Raw genomic sequence first — 16309 nt, 5'->3', positions numbered from 1 at the left:
ATCACAAATACTCAGGTTCAACTATAAATACGTGTGTACAGACATCTCTCTGGGGTTGATGAATTATCATTAAGACCTTAAGAGCTCATGTTTATGTCTGACTTCTCAAATTTGAAATCCGGAGAAGTCTTTTGCATTGTGTCTACTTCCCGCCCTGGATTAAGATTTCTGATCTGGCAGATAATGAGTATTACTTTGCTTGTGACGGGGCCTTGATACATTTTATATAAAATGGGCAAAATGAGGTATACTCTGACCCTTCCACTCACCATTTCTGATCAAACTTAGCAAAATGGGAAGAGGAGGGGGGCAGAAGGAGACAGTACATGTTCCTGATGTAATTCATCTTCCCCTAACATCACTTTCCCAACATTTCAATACCTAGTCGCTCACTCATCAAATTTCATTGAATATATACTAAGCACTACTCTATCCATACAGAATCAATTACGTCTACCTCTCTTGGTTTCTTCAGTCCGTTCATTCAAACAGAGCAAAACAACGTATCCTAAACCAGTGGTTCTGGGCCAGGAGTAATTTTTTTCTCCCTAAGAACATTCGGAGATATCTGGGGACAGTTTCACGGAGCCACTGGCGACCTCTCGTGATGCTACTGGATGCCCTACAATGCACAGGATGGCCCGGGGTGACAAAGTCAGTGGTCCTGAGGTTGAGAAATCCTGCTCTAAACCAGAACTGCTCTCAGCTGAGGAAAAGGCAAGGTCACAGAAAAATAAATAGGAAAGAAAAATTCCAGAATAGTGTTGTCCCACAGAACTTTCTGTGAGGATGGAAATGTTCTAAGCCCGTGCCCTCCAACAGACCAGTTACTAGCCCCATGAGGCTACTGAGCACTTGCAATGTAGCTAGCGTGCTTGAGGAACTGGATTTTTAACTTTATTTATTCACTCATTTATAAATTTTTAAAATATATTTACTTATTTATTTTTCTTTTCTTTTTTTTTTTAACGTTTATTTATTTTTGGGACAGAGAGAGACAGAGCATGAACGGGGGAGGGGCAGAGAGAGGGGGAGACACAGAATCAGAAACAGGCTCCAGGCTCTGAGCCATCAGCCCAGAGCCTGACGCGGGGCTCGAACCCACGGACCGCGAGATCGTGACCTGGCTGAAGTCGGATGCTCAACCGACTGCGCCACCCAGGCGCCCCTTTATTTTCTTTTTGATGTTTATTTTTGAGAGAGAAAAAGAGACCGAGCACGAGCCTGGGGAGGGGCAGAGAGAGAGAGAGGGAGGGAGACACAGAATCTGAAGCAGGCTCCAGGCTCTGAGCTGTCGGCACAGAGCCTGACGTGGGACTCGAACCCATGAACGGCGACATCATGGCCTGAGCCAAAATCAGATGCTTAACCCACTGAGCCACCCAGGTGTCCCTGGATTTTTAACTTTAATTAATCAGTTGAGCGACTGACTCTTGATTTCAGCTCAGTTCTTGATCTTGTGGTTTGTGAGTTCGAGCTCCACACTGGGCTCCGTGCTGACAGTGTGGAGCCTGCTTGGGATTCTCATTCTCTCTCTCTCTCTCTCTCTCTCTCTCTCTCTCTCTCTCCCTGTTTCTCTCTCAAAATAAATAAACTTCCCAAAAAAACCATTTAATTAATTTAAATTAAATTTTAAATAGCCACCTGAGCTAGTGACTACCATGTTGGATAGTGCAGTTCTAGAATAAAGTGGCTAAAGAGAAAATGATAGCTAAACACAATGTATTAAACATGGTTAGAGTCTGGATGGAAAAATTAGCTATAATGACATCTTGAGAACAGCAGGTGAATATGGATTGGTATGAGAGAATATTAGAGAGTTGTTATTAAGTTTCCTTGGTGTGCTAACCGTTCATCATCCTTACTTTTAAAACATGCTGAAGCATTAAGGGGTAAAATGTCATGTCGTCCGTTCACTTTCCAAATGGTTCAGTGTGTGTGAGGTTGGAGGAGGCGAAGGAGACCTGACAACTAAATGCCATGTGCAATTCTAGGTCATTGGTGAAATCTGAATGAAGTCTGTGGTTGAGTTCATAGAAGTGTACCAATGCTAAGTTCTTAGTTTTAATGATCATATTCTCATTTTTATAAGATGTTAACATTAGGGAAAGCTGGGTGAAGGAAATACGGAATGCCCCTGTACCATTTTTGCAACTCTTCTGTAAGTCTAAATATATCTTAAAATAAAGAGTCAAAATATATCCTAAGAACTATATAGGAAGCTCGTAGGAAAAGTCCAAAATTGCCTACATTGGCTGATAATGTATCTACTCTCTGTGCCCTGGGTACCTCTTCAGCGTGTGTTCTCCTGTCCTCATTACTCTCCAGTCACACAGGACTTCTCTGCCATCGCTGCAGGCCCTTTGCTCATGGTGACCCCTAACCCTTCCCAACACACACACACACACACACACACACACACACACGCGCGCGCGCGCTTCTGGGGCCCATCACTTCCCTGCAGAACTTCTCACTCCCAGCCCCACGAGCCCAGATTCAGTTCCTGTGCTGTAAATCCCACAACCCTCTTGACTTTCTATTTTGTTGCAAACGTTGCTGATGTCTACGCCTTCCTGTAAGCAGGCTCCATGGGTGAAGGACCACGATCATGTCACCAGGGCAGGCACGCATCTCCACAGCTGAACAAGCTTAGAAAATACTTAAAAAGTTGGTGGAATCACAGTCACATGTTCATAGTTTCTGACTTATGCTCTCAATCATGCAGATACTGAGGCACCAGGATATAGTGGCTAACCAAATAGACGTGGTCCCTACTAAACTAGCCGGGAGGCTGAGTCACTTAAAGAAAACTAGTTATAACTGTGAAGAATAGCGGGCCCAGAATCCCAGACAGATTTCTGTTTTCTATTTTTATTTCTTGAGGGGGAGGTCCCCGAAGTCTTTTTCTTTCCAACACTTTCCATCCAAGGCCAAGGGACTCTTTCCAGCAAAGCTTCTCTTCCCTGCCTTCCACAGGTCAGGCCTATGGCTACCCTCAGAAGGAGAACTAGAGATTCCTAGTCTGGAGTGGGCAATTTGCATTTCTGCCTGGAAGAAGCCTGATCTTCTAGGCTTTGGCTCACCCAGGAATGATCCCCTCAGGCCACCTCCTCAAACCCTCTCAGAGGAGTTTGGCTAGCTCCTTGATAGGCCGTTCAATCATTCAACAAGTTTCTTTTAAGGAACAACCACGCACCAGGTGCTCTTGTAGGAGCAGGGGATAAAGCAGTGATTGAAACAGACAACACGTCTGTCCTCAGGGAACTTAGAATCTAGACAGGGACACAGACAATGGTAAGAAAAACCAGTAAAATCTAAAAGAATATCTTAGCAAGATAAGTACTGGAATAAAAATCGAAAGGAAGGGTAATGTAGAGTACACATGGATGTTGGTGGCCAGGAGTGTGGCAAGGCAGACAGTTTCCAAAGGGCAGCCAGAGAAAACCTCATTAATTTTTGAATGCAGATGTGAGGGAAGTAAGGGAACCAGCCATGGGGATGTCATTCTAAGGGGAGAAAACCACAAATGAAAATCCCTAAGTCAGCAGTGAGCCTGCCTCCTTTAAGGAAAAGCCAGGAGGCCATGTGGCTGGAGCTGAGTGCCCTAGGGGATGAGGCCGAGAGGTAACAGGCCCACCAATAATAGCCTTATAAGGCCCATTTATAGCCTTGTAAGTTACGATGGCTTCTTTGCGGAAGAGAGAGCAACTCTCTTGAGTTAGATAAGAATTGTGAAGTTCCTAGAACAACTCCTCATCAAAGGCATCTCTCATAAAAACAATGCGCTCTCCAACTTTGCTCCCCTTTGCCCCGTGACCGAACACTAAGCAGGTAATGCATTGTCCATACTTACTAGGTTCTATTGGAGTTCCACAGCCAGCACATAAAAAATTCTGGGCTGCTACCACGAGATCCCTCCTGAGTACAGAAAATGATGACGGTTACATTTCAGAAATGGCCGACGGAGCATTTCTCAACTGATTAGAAAAGAAATTGACATCATGGTACTTGTCTTGGCTTGGAGCCTTAATTTTGTCACTTTTCATCTGGAGAAAAAATAGGATTATTTGATAGAGTTTTTTATTCTAGAGTTGAGATTGGTGGGTCTTCTAAAAGCCCCAGCTACCACCAAAGCAGAAGTCAGTCTCATGAATAACTCTTCCGCAATGGGATCTTTAGAGACTTCTTGCTGTGAGGGCACAGGTTCCTTATCAGACAGAACTTAAGACACATAATGCATTGGAGAAAGTTCAGGAAGACGAAACACCAAGAAGTAATGCACTTGGGAAGTTGACAAATGGAGCCAAAGAAATTCAGATGAGTAAGAGGTAATAGAAGACAGAAGTATCGGACGTTTCTGGTGAGAGACAGTCTACTGGAGGGTTTTCTATTCAACTATTGATTTCACAACTTCACGTGTGATTTGGAAATACGAAGAAAGTTATAAAATTTTATCACAGTTTGGGGTCAGCAGAAAAGATCGAGGTAAAAATGTACGGAACCCTACCCATGTCCCTTACAGAGGACATAGGGAAATGCTAGAGAAGAGTCACCCCTTGTTAAGGAAAGTGACTCCTTGCAAGTCCTGGAGAAGGGGCTCTTCTGCCCAAGCCGCCCCAGAGACCTTCCTGGCATTCTCTTAAAAGAAAACGTAACACAGAGCCTAGAAGGCACTTCCATGGGACACGGGCAATCACCTTCACCATCCCTTCTTTACACTGTAGTTTGGGTGCCACATTAAATACAAGCCAAGAGGAATGGAAAGAGTGTAACTGGTTAAAAAATGTCCCCCTGTCGGGGTGCCTGGGCGCCTCAGTTGGTTAAGCATCTGACTCTTGGCTTCAGCTCAGGTCACGATCCCACGGGTCTGTGGGTTCCAGCCCTGCATTGAGCTCCATGCTGACAGCGTGGAGCCTGCTTGGGATTCTCTCTCCCCACCTCTCTCTCTGTCCCTCTCCTGCTCACACTCTCTCTCTCTCTCGCTTAAAATAAAATAAATAAACTTTATAAATACATAAATAAATAAATAAATAAATAAATAAATAAATAAATGAATGAATTTGTTGTACATGATTTTTAAGGTTCAATATTAGCTACTTAAAGAATATCCCCTTTAAACCTACTTGATTTTTAATTGCTATATAATGTACATAACTAAGGACATAGTTAAACTCTCAACTTGTCAAACTTACCCCCAAGCCCCCCAAAACCCATGATAAACAGGGTGCTAAAAAACTAATTCAGAAAAATATGCCCAACCTTTCCTATTCCTAAAACAAAACTTCCTTTGTCCCCTGGTGTGTTATTTTTTCCCCTTCCTCGACTTTCACGAAGAGGAAGCCATGGCTCCACGAGTGGGAGCCATCTTGGCTTGTGCTACCCGGATTGGAGGCCCAAGCAGCAACCTGGACTTACTTGAGTGGTGGGTGAACACTGAATATGATTTGAAATCTAGGGGGCGTCCAGTCTTCAGCCCCTCTGATCCTCGACTTAAATTTAATTTCCTGAACTACATCCACGCTGGATTCAAAGTCTTTTCGGACATGCTCTTCATTCACAACCTGCACAACACAGAAGAGACTTTCAGAGCAACTTGAACAAGCACATTCCGGGAACTGAAATAGAACGTTCGCGTGTGTTTCCGGCATTAAAATTTGCCACGAAAAATTGAAACTGCTTTCAACTGAACTAAAGGAGCCCTCCCTGTATCTAAAGCCATCTGCAGACATGCTTGAAACACCACCCAGCTGAGATCACTTTTCCTCGTGTTTTCAGTAGTTCATCTGTTTCCAGACTTCAAATTACTGGAAGTAGGTCATTGCGACCTGGAATGCTTTAATGCACAGCAGAAGCCTTACCCCTCTTAGTCAAGAGGCTGAGACCAATTCCAACCAGAACCCCCAGCTGTTGTCAGACTTCCCCAGAAACAGCTCTTTTAAGACCATTTCCCTGCTTAAAAATGTCCAGTGGCTCCCCTCTGAACCACTCAAGTTTCTTACTAGCATTTAAAATTCAAACTTGTTGGGGCGCCTGGGTGTATCAGTCGGTTAAGCGTCAGACTTCGGCTCAGATCATGATCTCACAGTTCGTGAGTTCGAGCCCCGCACTGGACTCTCCAGGCTCTCCAGCTCAGAGCCTGGAGCCTGCTTTGGATTCTGTGTCTCCCTCTCTGTCTGTCCCTCCCTGGCTTGCACGCACACATGCACACACTCTCTCTCAAAATAAATCGATAAATTTTTTAAAAATTATTTAAAAAATAAGAAATAAAATGCAAACTGGTTAACTTAGCATTCTATGTTCCCCTCAAATTTGATCGCATCCTTCAAAACTAATTTTCCAGGAAGATCGACATCCCCGTCCCAGCATACACACAGATACATACAAACACAAGCTATCCAAACACACCAAGCCACCCTGCTCAACTAACACACCATGAACTCCCGTCACCTTTGCTCCAGCTGCGCTATACCAAGAATGCCCTTCCATGCGTTTCTACCTGCCACCTTTCTCAAGTTCTGAGCTCTCCAACTGGCCTTCCCAAGCCCCCTGATACAAGTAAACACTGCCTCTTCCTCTGCGTGCCCAGAGTGCTTTTTTTCCTCCCCCTATTTTAGCTTTGCCAGAGTTCTCTTCCCGGTGGGCCGCATGTTGTCAGAGGGCAATGTGTTCCACAGAGGACCAGGCTGGCATGACTCCTGCTCTTCCAATGACCAGCCCTGTTGAGCGGCTGGAACGAACACTTTAAAATAAACATAACAGGGGCGCCTGGGTGGCTCAGTCGGTTGAGCGTCCGACTTCAGCTCAGGTCATGATCTCGCGGTCCGTGGGTTCGAGCCCCATGTCAGGCTCTGTGCTGACAGCTCAGAGCCGGGAGCCTGCTTCAGATTCTGTGTCTCCCTCACTCTCTGCCCCTTCCCTGCTTATGCTCTGTCTCTCTCTGTCTCAAAAATAAATAGAACATTAAAAAAAATTAACATAAAATAAAATAAAATAAAATAAAATAAAATAAAATAAAATAAAATAAAATAAAATAAACATAATAGCAGCATCTACCTAATAGGATACTTAGAAGGATGAAAAATGTGAAATGCTGAATCCCCTGGTGCATAATAAACACTCAATAAATGTCAGATTCATCCTTTGTTTCAAGTGTCCCGGCAACACCCGGCCACCATACAAGGAAACGCATAAATGTCTGAAGTGAACGGCAGCCAAAATGAGAATTAAGGAACTTCCAATTCAAGGCCAACTAATTTTGGTACTTACGATCGAGCCAGCTGCATTTGGAGAACCTGCCAGCTGATGATTAACTTCTGACAACACCCAGCACTTCTGGAATACTCGGTACAACTCTTTGGCTATTCGCTCAGCAGAATTGAAGTTTGGCTCATAAGTGACACTGAAAGGTACAAGATGCAAAAAGGGGAAAACTATACTCATGAGCAGTATGTTAAGCGTCTTTGTGTTTTCAACTATCCTTCCCACTCCAAAAACTCAGAAGATGTGTCACGCAGGAGACCAGGCATCCATACCCGTTGGATGTCTTATTCAATGCAGCTCCTCCATGCTCAACAGAGCAGCTTTTATTTATTGAGGGTACCAAGACGAGGAAACGTGGTTAAAGAGCTCTGGATTTGGAGTCCGAAGACCTGAGTTCAAGTCCTACCTCCGCTCTTTAACAGCATTATGTCCTGAGGCACACTGGGTCTGAGCTTCAGTTTCCCATCTATAAAATGGGGTTAAAAACTCTGCCCAGCCTGATTCAATGAGACTGTATACCAAAGTCTTTTCAACGCTATTAAATAAAAACTGTAGAAAGCTCTATAAAAACTTTAGCGGTGATTGTTTCATTGCTAATTACTAATCCCTATCATTGGAACTGGCTGAACTTGGTCCAAGATGTCAGAGGCTTGGTGTTCATAGTGCCTCAGAGGTAATGGCCCAGGGGTCTAGACGCAGGGGGACACAGAAGACAGATACCTCTTAGAGGAGTTGCAGGGGCATCCACAGGTTTCTGTGATATTGTTAAACTCACCAACTTCTGCAAGCAAATAAAAGAAAGGGTATTAAAGTCTTTCGGTCTGTTTGGCTCGTTCATACCCAATTTTATAAGAACACAAAAATAAATGCCTGCATCTCAGAAAGAACTCGGTATTCAGCATCTTAATACTTCAGGCTCTCTGGGTTTCTATCATGAGACTACAGCTAAGGACCAGAGATGGGATTCCAAAATATACTCACCTGGGACTCCACGAGAATATGATGGAGGGGCCAGATACCAGACCATAATGAGTATCTGCTTTTGTGTTCAATTCTACAAGTCAGATGACAGACTGGTTATCAAGACATCCGAAATAAGAAGGACATCTTATTATTTTTTTAAATCAGGGACACAGTCTGATCTTGAGAGAAGTCTCTCTGAAAGCCACTACCATGCAATGTCACCTGTGATGCATGTCAATATGTGTGTGCAGGGGAGGGGAAGTACCGAGTCTTAGCTGGTGAGTCTCCAAATCTTACCTACGACGACAAAGTCATCGAAGTCACATTTACAGGCTTCTTTGAGCGCATCACAGTAAGTGGGGGTCCCAGCCACGGGGCTGCCCTGTAACACAGCACAGCCTAGAAAAAGAAATGAAGGGAGTTTCACCAACAAGGAGAAAAGGAAAAACTGCACAACCTGTCACATCCAATGAACTAGAAACTGGGGAACAAAATGGGCCGAGAGTTTACTTTAGAAGAGTTTAAAAATCCAGCTTTAAGAATTAAAAAATGCAGGGGCGCCTGGGTGGCTCAGCTGGTGAAGCATCTGACTTCACCTCAGGTCATGACCTTGCGGTTCATGAGTTCGAGCCCCGCATCGGGCTCTGTGCTGACAGCTCGGAGCCTGGAGCCTGCTTTGGATTCTGTGTCTCCCTCTCTGCCTCTGCTCCTCCCCTGCTTGTGCTCTCTCTCTCTCTCAAAAATGAATAAACGTTAAAAAAAAGAATTAAAAAATGCAGAGAGCTATTTTTGTGTTGTTCTTGCATTCACTGTGACTCAGGAAAGCAGACTGATGAGTATATATGATGAGGGTGGGACCCTAAGAGTAAGCTGCCTACTTTTATGTGTGTTTGAAATTTTCCATAATACACAATTTTTAAAAAAAAATGAAAGAGGGCAAAAATCAGCTTCAGGGTGACGCAAAGAGCATAAGCGACATAAATGTTGTGCTGGGTAGAAGAGTGTCCCCCCAAAATACATACCCACCCAGTGAATGTGACCTTATTTGGAATCAGGGTCTTTGCGGACGTGATCAAGTTAAGGGGAGGTCCTACCGGATTAGGGTGAGCTCTAAATCAATGTGACTGGTATTAACATAATGAGAGAAATTTGCATCCAGACATTGCTAAACCAGGAGAAGGCCCAGTGGAGGTGGAGACTGGAGTGATGTGTCTCATACATAAACCAAGGACAGGCGAGGAGCACCAGTAACCACCGGAGGCTGGAAGAGGCAAGGAACGGGCTCTCCCTCAGAGCCTCCACGAGGAACCAAGCCTTTCAACAACTTCATTGCTGACTTCTGGCCTCCAAAACCGTGAGATGATACATCTTCCGTTGTTTTAAGCTCCCCGCGCTTTTTGTGTATCTTGTTAAAGCAACTATAGGAAACTACTACAAATATGTCCATGCTTTTCTTTCCCAAATGCTAGTGTGGGGTATTATCCTTAGAGTGTCACTGAAAAGCAAAAAAAAAAAAAAAAAAAAAAAAAAAAAAAAAAATGGGGGCACCTGGGTGGCCCAGTCGGTTAAGCATCCGACTTTGGCTCAGGTCATGATCTCATGGTTTGTGAGTGCGAGCCCCGCGTCGGGCTCTGTGCTGACAAGTTGGGAGCCTGGAGCCTGCTTCGGATTCTGTGTCTCCCTCTCTCTCTCTGCCCCTCCCCGGCTCGAGCTCTATCTTTCCCTCTCTCTCTCAAAAATAAACATTAAAAAAATTTTTTAAGTGAAAAATGGCAGACTTCGATCATAAAGGAGCTATTTGCAGTCCATTTAAGATATTAAAATATTGAAGGCTACCTAAATGACAAATATTAGTGCACTGATTTCACAAATTACGTTATTGACTCAAGAAATAGCATCCTGGAAAAATGTGAAACCTGTAACAACATGGAAAGCTGTATATGAAATAGTGTTAATGCAATCATATTCTGAATTCAATTACATTAATAGGAGTATATAATTACTACAAAACTGTATTCACTTGAATAAATGTGAGAGAAAAACACAGAGCAGTGTTTGGGTTTCTATCGCTTAGGGAAAAATTCTAGCCCTCAGGTTACGCAGAGGTTATGTGCGTGGGCTTCGCGGTGAACTGGCCAGGGTTTAAAACCACTCTGTCCGATCCTAGCTATGTGACTATGGATAACCAGCTTCTTGGCTTTGGCTTCCTTCTGGGTAAAATAGGGACAGCTTCCCCTAGCTCTCCGTGCTTCCTGGCACCCTTTTGACCATGATCCACAGTAACATACATTCACACTTAGTACAAACACAGAAATCTATACCACTGATACAAAATAATAATAATAAAAGTTCCAGAAAGCATTGCTCACTCTAGGTGAGGGGAACGCGGATACTTTCTATTCTTTGGTTTGTGTTTCAATGCTCTCAAGACCCACCCGTTAACTTGAAGAATACGGACCTACCTCGACGGAGTGGCATCTCTCACCATAAGTGTCACAGGAGAGACACTTAATAAAGGATGCGTATTTTTATCGGGGTGGTAGAAATGTTTTACGGTTTCACGTCACATATTTACCTTCACATTAAAAAAAACTGAGCTAGACACGAGCTTCCACTCAACCATTCAACAAATATTTATAAAACACCGATTTTGAGGAAGGCACCAAGCTGAAGGCAAATTCAAATAAGACAAATACCCAACAATGAGATTAAAACCTCATAAGGAGCTGAGACACGGACACACATAACTCTAAGAAAACACAAGAAGGCGGGGCTCCACACCGTGCAACTCCGGGAGGGACTGAGGCACGCACATGGACAATTATAGAAAGTTCTGGAGCACAATTTATGCTTAACTCTGTATGAATGGTGCCCCTGCCCCGTGATGCAAATCTGGGAGCCTGTCACAGTGCTGGTGGCAGGAGACTGCTTTCAAAGGAGGGGAGGGATGAAAGGACTAACGGGAAGTTCCTGGGGAACCAGCATTCCAGGGGGGCCTAGACCAAGCTAAGGGAGGAAGGCAAGAGCTTGGGAGACATGTCCACTGTCAACTTTGACAGGGCCGGATTCCTGAAGCCCGTGGGAAGTGGCGGGAGATGCCTGCTGGAAAGGCACGGAGAAGCTGCATCCCACGAGGCTAAAAAGTCCAGGATAAAATGTGACACAAAGTCAGCAGGCCATCTTAGAGGAGCACAAGTCATCCTAGGAAGCCAGATGTGGGCAGGATTCGAGGAAAGGAAAGAGGCTGTGAGTAAAGAGACCATCAAAGGCAGCAAATGTGCCCTGAGCACCTAACGGCACTTCTCATCGAATGACTGGCCAGCAGTGGCTGAGGTGGTCCAGGTCAAAGGCAGGAATAGGGAACGACTGGAGGGGATGTCACGATTACCGAAAAGTCAGGGCCGATCTGTTCACTAGAAGCAGGGCAGGGACACAGGCACAAAGAAGAAGAAAGAGTCAAAGATAAAGTACGAGAGTTACTGACACAGGAATCGCTTCTTTTCTCCCCAGGAGTGGCCTCAGTGGGGATGATGGTCCAAATCACATTCCCTCGCTCCCCTGGCCACGGCCGGCTGACCAGTGGGGGGCGCCCGATCAGAGCCCGCCCCCGCACGCGCCCTTCCCTGCGAACGTGGACCTGGGGTCCTTGCGAGACCGGGTTGAGCTGTGAGGTCCCGGCCGGCAGTCAGGAAGACCACAGAGCTGCAGAGCAGAAACCAGATACTGCACGAGGAGGAGAAGTCACGCTGCAGGAAAGGAGAACAAAGTAATTGCACAACGTGATAAGAGACCACGGGGCCCCAGAAAGGCCAGATCCTCCGCACTGGTCATTCTGTGGTTCCCACCACTGGGTTCACTGAGGATGCTCTGTATCCTCAATTTAAGCCAGGTAGTGCATTCAACAGCCGTTGATGGTACATAGGTTTTGTGCCAGGCATTGTGCTACACGGTATTGCCTGGAGTGAGTTCTCCCCTCATTACTGTAAGGCTCCCGATTAAGACGCTCAAGTCAAGGAAATCAAGACGAAAGGCATCTTTTTTTTTTTTTTTGAAAGGAAGGGGGTTGTGAGGAGTAGGTAACTAGTGTAGACACGTTAAGTTAGTTTAGTTACCTGCCAACCAGCTAAACAGGTCCCCGCAGATTGGAACAAACCTTGTCCGAGAGGGACGGGAGGGGAAACCCAGATTTGGGAGATATCAGGGGAGAATCATGGAAAGATACCGCAGTAGACGACATCTCCCAGGACGTGAATATAGAGAAAGAATCTAGGACTGAAGCAGGACTCCCATTTAGGAAGTGGTAGGAAAATGACACGCCCTAACTTCAGTTCTCAGCTGAGGTACCCTCCTCTCCAGGAAGGATTCCCTGGTTGCCACAGCAAGGCCCGCTCCTCCTGCTCTGGGGCCCGCTGCATGGGGCCCCTGCCTCCACTACCAGGCTGACCCCACACAACAGTCCTCGGTGCCTATCCAGCTCCCGCAGGGATGTTCCTTGAGGGAAGTAATAATGTATCTTGTTGCCTGTTGATTCCCGGCATCCAGGACCTCAGAGTCCTGGTTTGTGGAATGAATGAAAAGAGGTCTACTTGGAAAAAAGAAGCAATGGGTGAGAAGAGCTGGCGGAAGGCCACGTGGCAGAAACCAGGGAAAGAGGGAAGCCAGCAGCCACTGCCAAACACAAAGTAGGATGGAGTCCAAATCAGAGCAACGCATCGATGTAACGACAGAGGGGAGCAGGATAATGGATGCCGAGCCCAAACGGCAGAGGTGGTGAGGATGATGGTTATTCAGGACGTTTTATTTTATTTTTTTTTTAATTTTTTTTTTCAACGTCTATTTATTTTTGGGACAGAGAGAGACAGAGCATGAACGGGGGAGGGGCAGAGAGAGAGGGAGACGCAGAATCGGAAACAGGCTCCAGGCTCCGAGCCATCAGCCCAGAGCCCGACGCGGGGCTCGAACTCCCGGACCGCGAGATCGTGACCTGAGCTGAAGTCGGGCGCTTAACCGACTGCGCCACCCAGGCACCCCGAGGACGTTTTAGACAAAAGACTTGAAGACATACTTCGGGGTGTGACAGGAAAAGAGATGTACGTCAAGAACACAGCGCAGAGTCTCTCTGATTTGCCCCACTTGCCTTCGTAGCCACTGTCAGAAGAATCGGAAGACCCAGATTCCTGCTTTATGCTCGTGTAAAAGGCCATTTCGGGGTCCGCCTGATCATTCCCGAGCGACGCACTGGCTTCTTCTACGCTCCAGTTCTGTGTGTGCTGTTGACCGAGGATGGTACACTTTATTTCCTCCATGGCTGCTATCATCATATCCGCTACGTAAAAGTGGGCATTTTCCTGCAGAAAAATAACTATCAGTTAAATTGCAAGCATAACCAACTGTTCTTTATTGAGGGTGTATTAAATTGAAAATCAAGACGCCGTATTTAAGCAGAGTTAACGTATAGGAATATAAATGTTCATTTAAGGGGCACCTGGGTGGCTCAATCGGTTGAGCGTCCGACTTCGGCTCAGGTCATGATCTCACGGTCCTTCAGTTCAGGCCCCGTGTCGGGCTCTGTGCTGACAGCTCAGAGCCTGGAGCCTGCTTCGGAGTCTGTGTCTCTCTCTTTGCCCCTCCCCAGCTCACACCCTGTCTCTCTCTCTCTCTTAAAAATGAATAAACATTAAAAAAAATTAAGATGTTCATTTAACTGAGTTATCACATGAGGTACAGCCCATATCTTCCAGACACATCAAATTTAGCCCACTGAGACCCAAATCAAGCTAAGTTGAATTTACTGTGATATACACCCCACACGGTGCATGGCCCAATGGTAGACCCATGCATCAATCATGGAAAACTTCCCAGCTGGGCACAGGGGCTGCCTCAGAGCCCCCCTTAGCTCCTGGTGGCCTGTGCTAGCCAAAGGCTGAAACGAAACCTATTTGCCATCCTTCATCAAGTGAAGTTTCCAGATTTAAATCAGAACAACACTATCTAAGGGATTTACACTCTGTGTGTGTGTGTGTGTGTGTGTGTGTGTGTGTGTGTGTGTGTGTTTTAAAGAAAAAAAAATGTGTTCACCTTTTCTACATCGACAGGGAGCAAGAATGCTTCTGGGGAGAAGGAATTCAAAGAAGTGGTTCTTCTACCGACTGGAACAGCACCTGCCAAGGCAGCAAGTTATTAAAAATGGAGAAAAAGACGCTAAAGGAAAACAAAGCAATTCTAGGCAGTGGCCTTTAAAACCTGTTTTTTTTAAACATTAACGGAATTCTAGAATACATTAGGGTGTCAGAAGAAGACAGATCCTCCCCGTGGTAGGCTTTGCAGATATTGCCTTTATGGTGATCGTTTCTACAGGAGCCCATTGGAGCAAACTGGGAGGGATCCTCAGAGGAGGGATGGGAGAACCACTGGAATGGAGGAGACCAGTAAGGAGGAGAGGGTAGAAAGAGGAGGGGATCATGGAAACTACCTAAAAGAGATGAAGAAGGGCCAGAAGGAACAGTCTAGAAGCAGGGTCCTAAGAATTATAGGATCACTTCTCCCATGCACTGCAACTGACCCCAAACTTCTTGTTTAGAGAGATAATCTGTTTGGAAAGGCCAGCATTGCTTCTCTAAAATGGTCTTCCTCCAGACCAATAACAAGAAGAAACCACAGAGGGTATGTTCCGCTGATTCATCCATTCTGCACCCTGAAGCCACTCCATTACCGGCAGGAACACCATCAGAACAAAATGATTCCTGTCATGTGATTTCTTCCTGGAGCATTTAAGGCAAAGTCTTTCTGTGAGAGCCTCAAGAGCTTGGTTATCCCAACCTGCTAAATTAGAACAAAATGTTATAGACGTCTTGATGATCAGACAGCTCTCGGGGGGGCAGACAGAGATGCCCGCAATCACCCAATCCCCTGTCTCTTCTCCAAGAAAGGGACTGGTCCATGAAGGACGCTGAATGTCTTAGCTTCAGGATCCATCTGGGGTGGGTGAGCATAGTCTGCAAAGGACCAGGGAGTGAATATTGCAGGATCTGAGGGCCACCTGTTGCACTATGTCGTTCTGCTACTGGAGTGAGGAAGCAGCCATCAGCAACATCAACAAAACTTTATTTGTAAAACCAGGAGGCCAGCTGGATCTGGCCTGCGGGTCATAGTGTTAGGACCCCGAGTATAGAAGAAAAAGGACAGAGAAGAATCAAACAGTGCGGATTCCAGTTCCAGTTCTGTCTCTACCAGCTGGCTGTGCCTCTGCCTTGAAATGTCCTCATGCCTTAAACTGGATAATTACCTCTTAGGAGATTAAAGCAGATAAGGCATGTGAATGTGCTCTATAAATGTGCAAATCCTCCGCAGGGAAAAAAGGAACTGTGGGATTGTTTCTTCCAGCCTCAAGAAATTCTTATAGGCTGGGGTGGGGGAGGGCCTTTCTCTACCACATTATCTAGAAAAGGAAAAGCGTGCTGCTATCATTCGTGACGCAGCAGTCATAGGAAAACTCTTGTGTCTTAGTAGCAAATGCCTGTTCTCTGCAATGCTGTCCCACAGCAAAGAAAGACCAGATCACTCAGGACTTCCTTTTTTTTTTTTTAAATCCCATGGGATGAATCCCCCTACCAAGGTGAAGATGGTTTCTAAAGGTATTTAGAGAAATTGCTGGGGGCTATTGTCTGTGGACGAAGGGGCCAGGGTACCTGTTTTCTTTATGGGAGAAAGACAAACCCCAGGATAACTTTAAATTGCGGAACCAATTCCGGTAGAACGTGTCATTTTGCTCAAATCTGGTTCTTCTTTCAAAATGACCCCATTTTAAGACCGTCCAAAATCTGCTGTTCTTAAGCGATGAATAATATGTTAGAAGACGGTCATCATCTTCAGCTTTTCAAAAGTGTTTCCAGTACAACAAAGAAACCCCATATTTTAGGAAAGGTGGAGGGGTGGTTCTTGCTAGTGAGAAATAAATAAATGGCTACATACAGACACACACAGGCAGGCCAGCAGTGTTCAGACTGCTAGGAAAGAAAGAAACTTCATTGACTCTTTGAACTAGGGCTCTAACAAGAATATAAATTAACACAAATACAACATGACG

The 16309-nt window shown here is 45.4% G+C and overlaps 1 protein-coding gene across 13 annotated transcripts in view; it reads right to left on the bottom strand.

Annotated features, from left to right (window-relative positions):
* The window catches only part of RUBCNL (rubicon like autophagy enhancer), a 66686-nt gene that overhangs the window by 36194 nt on the left and 14183 nt on the right, over positions 1 to 16309 (bottom strand). For 12 of the 13 annotated variants that reach the window (XM_023251553.2, XM_023251555.2, XM_023251532.2 and 9 more), the window contains 7 exons: positions 14302 to 14384; positions 13361 to 13571; positions 8521 to 8622; positions 7981 to 8041; positions 7267 to 7399; positions 5416 to 5561; positions 3854 to 3918 (listed from right to left, as the gene is read on the bottom strand). In XM_023251553.2, coding sequence (XP_023107321.2) covers positions 3854 to 3918; positions 5416 to 5561; positions 7267 to 7399; positions 7981 to 8041; positions 8521 to 8622; positions 13361 to 13571; positions 14302 to 14384 — 801 coding nt within the window. Of the gene's footprint in view, positions 1 to 3853; positions 3919 to 5415; positions 5562 to 7266; positions 7400 to 7980; positions 8042 to 8520; positions 8623 to 13360; positions 13572 to 14301; positions 14385 to 14785; positions 15043 to 16309 lie in introns of all 13 variants that reach the window. The other variant, XM_019826580.3, reaches the window with a different exon arrangement.

The sequence above is a fragment of the Felis catus genome, chromosome A1 (assembly GCF_018350175.1).
Source record: "Felis catus isolate Fca126 chromosome A1, F.catus_Fca126_mat1.0, whole genome shotgun sequence".
Lineage (NCBI taxonomy): Eukaryota > Metazoa > Chordata > Mammalia > Carnivora > Felidae > Felis > Felis catus.
This window is presented reverse-complemented; position numbering and strand designations above follow the sequence as displayed.